Source organism: Nannospalax galili, unplaced genomic scaffold (genome assembly GCF_000622305.1).
Source record: "Nannospalax galili isolate Female #2095 unplaced genomic scaffold, S.galili_v1.0 scaffold304, whole genome shotgun sequence".
NCBI classification, from domain to species: Eukaryota; Metazoa; Chordata; class Mammalia; order Rodentia; family Spalacidae; genus Nannospalax; species Nannospalax galili.
Genome location: NW_008352325.1, coordinates 126,148 through 133,883, shown reverse-complemented (window position 1 = coordinate 133,883; position 7,736 = coordinate 126,148). Strand labels below are relative to the sequence as shown.

The following is a 7,736-nucleotide window of genomic DNA, read 5'->3' as shown; positions in this document are numbered from 1 at the left end:
TATATATATATATATGCTTACACAAAAAAGTACATGCAATACTTACATGCATGTAAATACAAGTACTTAAAAACATACAATACATACATGTAAAACTATGTATCTCTCCATATATATGTTTATGCGTATACATGTAAATACACAGAGACTTTCTAAATAGGTATCAGAATAGTGCTAAATCTGGACCAACCCTTTGAATACTTATATAATCATGATAGGCAGGGTTCAATTTCAAAACCTATGCTGGCTCACACTCTGCAGCATGCAGGATATACCTTGGCACATAGGTAAGAACAGACAAGCAGAGGGAAAAGGAACTGGTGCCCTTTCTGTATCTATCAATTATGCTCTGCTCTGAAATCCTGAGCAACAGAATTTCCTTTCTACAACAACTTCCTTCATTTCTACGGATTAAAGCCACACAGCAAATTCTCATACAAGGTACATTGTTCTTTAAACCACCCCCAACCCCCAGAGATGCCTCAAACCAAACTCAGTTCCTTGGGGTCTGGCACACACACCAACTCCATGCACCCACCTAGTCCCGAAACATGCAAAGTGTAGTCTGGAAGCTCACTGTACCTCGACAGCTCAGGGAAGGCTCAGACTGTGTTTTGGTCAGAAGAACTGGAAAAGGCAGGTAACAAGAGAATGAGGAACAGCTTGGAGACCTGCAGCAGCCAAGACCAAAGTTCTGGCCACTCCTTCAGCCCTGAGTTGGGATTATACTGTCCAGGTAGTGACAAGGGAATATGCTGAGCTGGCCTGCACCTCCAGGCCCATCCTCCCAAGCCACATGGATGCACAGGCTGCTAAGCTGGCTGTGAACACAGAGGGCAGCAGAGCTTTGGGCTTCTTGGAGCTGCACTAGCAGATACTCCAGATCACAGAAACACTGACCAGCAGTACCTATCTTCTTGCTGCTGGCTTCCTTTGCTCCAGCACCTACAGAGCTGTGGAGAAGAAGGCTACATCCACCCCACCTCACCCCCACCCCCGTGTAAAGGCACTCCACTTACACCCTAGCAGGCCCACAGCTCAGCAGCCAAACAAAGAAAGACCCTTAAGGATGCCCTCTGGAAAGTTCTCTTCCCTTCTTAGAAGTTTGTTGATTAGTAGAATGAGGTGAAGTCATACGACAGGAGAGTAGTCAATGGCAACACAGAAGGCATGGTCCAGGGGAAAGGTATAGTCGGCCTTAGGCTGGCGAGGCCTCCTCACCATGGAGTAGGGAGATGGTCACAGCACTGAGCCACCTGTACTTTGGGTCCTGGGAGCAGCTAGTTCCAGTCAATGGCAGAAATGCTTCAAAACCTGAACAGTCCACTTGGCTACACTTCCTTTCTGAAGCTTCCCCTGCCTGTAAATTACAAGACTTTGCCCTTGCCCTGCTGAAGGCTTCAGTTCCTGAGTTCCAGGTAGCCTAGAGCACAGGGGCTTCTCAACAGAGTCAGGTCTGTGTGACTTCTCCAAGAATCATTTCAACTTCGGCCCTTCAGGACCTGTCGACATGTCCAAGTGTTAAAACCCAAAGGAAGCACTCAACGTGCCAGCCTTTCACTTTTGCATTCCTAAACAGACAGTTTTTCCTTTTCCTTTCCCTCTTTTCCTTTTGTTACCAAATGGAAACTTTGTTCCTAAAATATCCATAATCCAAGCTTAACTATAACCAGAGATACACATCCATACCAACTGGGTCTGTGGGCCTGATGTTGAGAGCTCTACTGCGTGCATTTTAAAAGGACACTTGCCAGCTACCATGAATGAAGCCATGAGTTCAACCTCAAGTACCACGAGAAAAACCCAACCAGAAAAAAATACAAGATGTATTATTCTAAGTGTCAAAGCACTTTTTTCAAAATACTAACTAGTCCATAAACTTCATACTACCTGGAACCAAAACCCTCCCTTTAATGTCAAAAAAGACAATGAACCCAGAACCCTCAGGAAGAGGAGGGTTGAACAGTGCAGACTGGACCCACAGTGACATTATGAACACTGATTTCATGACACATTTTATAACAAGAAAAACAATTCATTTTCATTGCAAGAAATTCTTTAAAAGATGAAAAAGACTGAATTTTCAGTGCAATCTATGTGATACTTGGAGAATAAATAAAACAGGCAGCTGACAGAAAATGAAGCTCTCTTATTAAGACTATCTGGAGGGAGGGTGATTTACCCACGGCTATCTCCCCAACCTCATAAAGAAACTTTCTGTTGTGTTAACTTTTCCTGGGTGATATGAACAAATGTGTACTCAGTCCAAACAGGACACTAACTACAAACCAACAAAACGGTTCCACCTAAGACTAACTTGGTGAACCATGGAGTTTAATTGGGGTTAATTAATAGGAGCATGGATACTTAGAGATGCCTGTACCACCAAAGAAAAGAACAGCCTCCACTGTCTCCACCCAGATACATATCCTTGGAGAGAGGTGGACCCTCACGAGTCTAATGCATTGCCTCTTGTGCCTTCACTCTCTATCCATGATGAAGTGTTAACTGGTCCAATTTTGTGAGTGTCTCATGCGAGCAATCACAGCTGTTATGATTTTAAAATGGCAACAGCTACAGCATGGCCAGAGGAGAGTTCCACAATACATTTATAAATTCTATTCTAAAATTCTAAGGTGAAGGACTATGACCAAGCCTTTATATCAATCAGAAAAACCTGATTGTGCAATACACTGCTTTCCATACCAACATTACAAGGGAACTGCACTCATCTGTGGCTCTAATGATGACCTCCATAAGCACCAAATTCACAGTTGTCTTCAGAGACTAATCTCAGGAACCATAAGTTTTGGTTGCATCAGAAGGCAGCTGAAGTGCCCTTTGCAGCTGGTCTGGGAGAAGTAAAGAGCTGAACTGAGAACTCAGGAGAACGCAATGAGTGGTTTTCTGAGCAGAAACAACTAAAGGTCTATTTCTTGCTATCCTTTTTCCTTTGCCTTTACTTGTCAAAGCTCACAGACAGAATGTAGGAGTCACATGCAGAAGAAGGAGGAAAGGGGCATACTTAAGTCACAGTGAATGAAACAAACCAAATTCTCTTTTATGCCTATGTCACCACTGAACAAAAATTGAAGTGCTTGAAATTCTTCATACCCATCTCTATGTAGTACAGCTGAGAGCTTCAAGGAGCGAGAGCAGGTTTTGTGTGCATACCTTGTCACTGCATCACTACACTGCAGGGTGTGTACAATAGGGCAGGCCTCACCTCTTCTATTGTCCCATGCGTATAGTTCTTTTATTCCCAGTTCATTCAGAGACTTGGATAGTTCCAGCTTCTCCCCAGCAACATTGTCCCTGAGCAGAACCACATGATCCGGGCTGACATCACACTTTGCACAGATGACTGGCAGAATGTTCTGCAGTGGCACCTCAGGGCTCACACGCACAACAGCTTTCTGTGTTCGTAGGTAATTCACTACCAGACGCACAGATTTCTGGAAGAACACAATAGCTGTGAGTACACCTTTCTGCACTTGTTTTAACTTCTATTTCAATTTTAGAATTGAGTACCACAGCAAAGTCCAACCCTAACCCTTCTTTCACCAATTTGTTGAGTTCAAGGGAAAACAGAGCAATGAACATTGAACAATAAATATATAGATATTAGATGTATGTTAGAATCTCTCTTATTAATAAGCAAACTGCTAAACAACATGTGGCCTGATAAGAGTAAGACTCTGTGCTGGATAGCTTTAGTGTCAACTTGACACCCCTGGGTTAAGGGAGCCTCAACTGGGGAACTGCCTCCATAGGACTAGCCTGTGGCCATGTCTGTGGGGCATCTTCTTGATTGTTAAGTGATGTGGGAGGGCCCAGCCCACTGTGGGCAGTCTCACCCCTGGGCAGGTGGGCCTACATTGTATAAGAAAGCAGGCTGAGCAGGGGCCAGGGAGCAAGCCAGTAAGCAGTGTTTCTCCATGGCCTGTGCTCCAGCTCCTGCCTCCAGGTTCTTGCCCTGAGTTCCTACCTTGGGCTTCCTGATGAATTGTGACCTGGAAGATATAAGCCGAATAAACCCTTTCCTCCCCAGATTGGTATTGGACAGCGTATTTTGTTACAGCAATGGAGGGACAAACTAGGACAGACTCTAAACTTAAAATCCAGGACATGTACTACCTTTCAAAGGTTCTGATTAGACTTGGACACAAAGCATTTATATACATTTTGTAAAAGGAAACTGAAAATAGTATGAATTGCTTAAAGAAAAAAAATCTCATAAAACATAAATGTTTCCTTAAGGAGTCAAAATATCTGCATAAATACGAATATCCCCATGAATCTATGTAAGTATGTAAAGGGTACTATATGTACTATAAGTACACATAAAGTATACACAGAAGTGTATGGATATATATACACCAAATATACATATTTTAACCATCTGTTTTCAAACATCAGACATAATATTCAGGAAGAAAAACACTTATTTTCTCTACACTGGCTGATTCCACGCAAACACAGTGATTCTAAGTGGCCCACCAATAACGTACAGGATTGAAAGTTTCATGCAGACTGCCTCAGTTCAGCCTTACTGCTTACTTCATGGTGCCAAGGCCTTGCAAAGTTCAAGCAGGGTGCATGGAGTGACAGAGAGAAAGGTTGTGGACCCCTTCTGGCCTGAGTATGGGGCTCAGTGGCCTTAGTGATGTGGACTTTAGGAAAAAAGGTGGGGCATTGACCTGACCCATGCTTTCTTAAGAGGAACCATGAACATAACCTGGGCTCAACTGTCCCTGGAGACCAGGCAGCTACATGAAGCCACAGGATGTGAAGAGGGTCCCTCTCCATAGAACATTGACTCTGAAGAATAAGGTAGATTCTCCTGTGGACTTGATATAGAAGGGGGCCAATGACATTTTATTGATCACTAAACCTAGAAACTCACAGGAGACAAATTACTGGCCAAACCGCCAGTTTTGAAAGCTAAAAACTTCAGCGTATCTTCTAAGAATGTAAAAAAGTCAGGGGTCCTGCTTTTTCGAGCCTAAAGACCACCCTCAAAGCCTCATTACAGGGGCTGGAGAGATGGCTTAGAGGTTAAGAGCACTGGCTGCTCTGCAGAGGACCTGTGTTCAGTTTCCAGCACCCACATGGTGGCTCACAACCATCCTTGGCTCCAGTTCCAGGGGATCTAACGCCCTCTTCTGGCCTCTGAGGGCACTGTACTGCACACATACATGCAGGCAAAATATTTAGATACAAAGATTAAAAGCCTCATTACAAAGCACTGTAAGAATTTAGGATTAATTGTACTTGATAATCTATGGCTACAACAAAACTAAGTATATATTTCCTAAATAAAACAAACTGAATATTCCAGGCAATTTTTTTAAAGTCCTTCCTCTTCTCTTTGACTAAGATGGCAAACTCTTTTATGGAGCCCTGCCTCCCTAGGACCAAAGAAATCTCCAGAACTACATAATCCATGGAAACAGTTACCAGTTAATTAATTAAAATTTAATAAAATCGAGAACTCAATTTTTTGATCATATTAGCCACATGTCAAGTATCTAAAAGCTACATATGACCTGTGGCTGCCATGCTGGGAAAGGCGGATTTATGAAAATTTCCATCTTCAAGATAGTTTTGATAGATATCTAACTGCTTTACACTAGTTCCAGCTGTGTAACATATAAAAGATCAACAATACACAATAAACATTATTAAATTCTGAACATTCTATTTCCTATAATAAATGCAATTAGAACCTAACTGTGCTTCACATGGAAGAAAAACCACAGCACAGTTCTGTGCATTAGGTCCTCAGACGGACAGCAGTCCTGGTCCTCTTTAACACATCCTGCACATTCACGCTCAGGTCTGTATCTCTGTATACCCTCACACAACATGCAGCTACCACTGACCTCAGGCACCCTGGACAGGACAGGCTTCACCTTCTCTTCAGGGACTTTTTCCTTCAGAAACACAGTGTGGACATTCAACGACCCAACCAAAGTATTTGGCTTAAAACTCAAAGGCTGTTGGGTTTCTGAAGACCAGATCTCCAGGACATAGTGGGAAGGATTCAGGTGGTTCTGAAGGCAGAGTTCAACCAGAAGATCCATCATTGCATGACTGGAAAAGGGAAAACAAATCATGATTATCAGCACCCTCCCTTCTGCCTGGTTCAGTAAGGGAGGACAAATGAACACAGATGCATGAGGAAGCTAGACATGCTTGCAAAGAAAGACAATAGCTACTCTTTAATTTCTTATGCATGATTTCCTAGTGACATGTTAACATTTTCAATGTTAATAAACAGCATTACTAAAACAAAAACATTGTGATAACTGATCAAAATCATAATAGCTAGAAAAATAGCTGTTTTAAGTTAAATCTATGGGTCTGCTGGGTGAATTACTTAAATTCTATGAGAAAAAAAATGAGGCTACTTATGGTTACATGATATTGATATTAATTTTTCAGTTATTTGTAAGTATAATGTACCTCCAGAAGAAATCTGTGTTGAAGAAATTGATAGGTATTATTATGAACAACAATGTACCAACAAATCAGAAATCTAGTAGAAATTGAGACATTCTACCAAGACTGAACCAAAGAAAAACAGAAATCTGGAAAATATGAATAAAAAATAGAGACCGAATCAGTAATTGAAACTCAATAGAAAGTAAAACCTAAAGCCAAAAGGATACAACAGGAAAGTATTCCAAATATTCAAAGAATAGCACTACTGTTTCAGATGGAGAGCTCAGCGACGAGGAGGCCTGGAGCACCTTTCACACCATTGCTTCTTAAAGTCTTCCAAAAAAATGAAAGAGGGAAACATGCCCAAACTAATTATTAAGTCAGCACAGTGCTGACAGCAAACACAAAGTACCAGCAACCCACAGACTAACATCTGCCATAAACATGGCTGCGCCATGACCAAGTGGAATCTATCCCTGGAATGCAAGCCGGGTTCAATATATACACACAAGTCAATGAATGTGGCCCATCACACTACCAAAATGAACCAAAACATATATGCATCTTGATTCATACCCCCCCAAAAAAATCTGACAAAATTCAACATCCATTCATGATGAAGAAAACTTCCTATAAAAGGTACGGAAGGAACTGACTTCAATATAATACATATCATATATATATATACACACAATCACATACATACATACATATGTAATACACACATGCAAGTACACACATACACATATTTGATTAAGAAAATGGAGGCAGGGACTGGAGAGATGGTTCGGGACTAGAGAGATGGCTCAGTGGTTAAGAACACTAGCTGTTCTTACAGGGGATCTGGGTTCCATTCCCAGGACCCAAGTGGTAGCTAAAACCATCTGTAACTCCAGTTCCAGGGAAATCTGATGTCCTCTTCTGACCTCTGCAGGCATTGCATAACACAGGTGCACATACACACATGCAGGCAATACACTTATACACTTAAATACATAAAGTTATTTTTTTAATGGAGGAGGGGGCTGGAAAGATGGTTCAGCCATTTATGAGCACTAGCTGTGCTTGCAGAGGACCTGGGTTTGGTTCCCACAATCCACATGGCAACTAACAATTCCAGTTCCAGGGGCTCTGACACCCTTTTCTGGCCTCCATGGGCATGACACGACATGGGGGCACTAGTATCCATGAAGGCAAAACACTCATACGTATACAAATGAACCTACCATTTGACCCAGTTATACCACTCCTTGGCATATACCCAAAGAACTCGTCCTATTGCAGAGACA

General features: G+C 42.1%; 1 protein-coding gene across 4 annotated transcripts in view; it reads right to left on the bottom strand.

Moving 5' to 3' along the window:
• Cobl (cordon-bleu WH2 repeat protein) overlaps nt 1-7,736 on the bottom strand; it is a 274,940-nt gene that overhangs the window by 166,423 nt on the left and 100,781 nt on the right. For 3 of the 4 annotated variants that reach the window (XM_008849261.3, XM_008849262.3, XM_008849263.3), the window contains exons 3-4: nt 5,886-6,096; nt 3,227-3,455 (exon numbers count right to left, since the gene is read on the bottom strand). In XM_008849261.3, coding sequence (XP_008847483.1) covers nt 3,227-3,455; nt 5,886-6,096 — 440 coding nt within the window. The remainder of the gene's footprint in view (nt 1-3,226; nt 3,456-5,885; nt 6,097-7,736) is intronic. The other variant, XM_008849264.3, reaches the window with a different exon arrangement.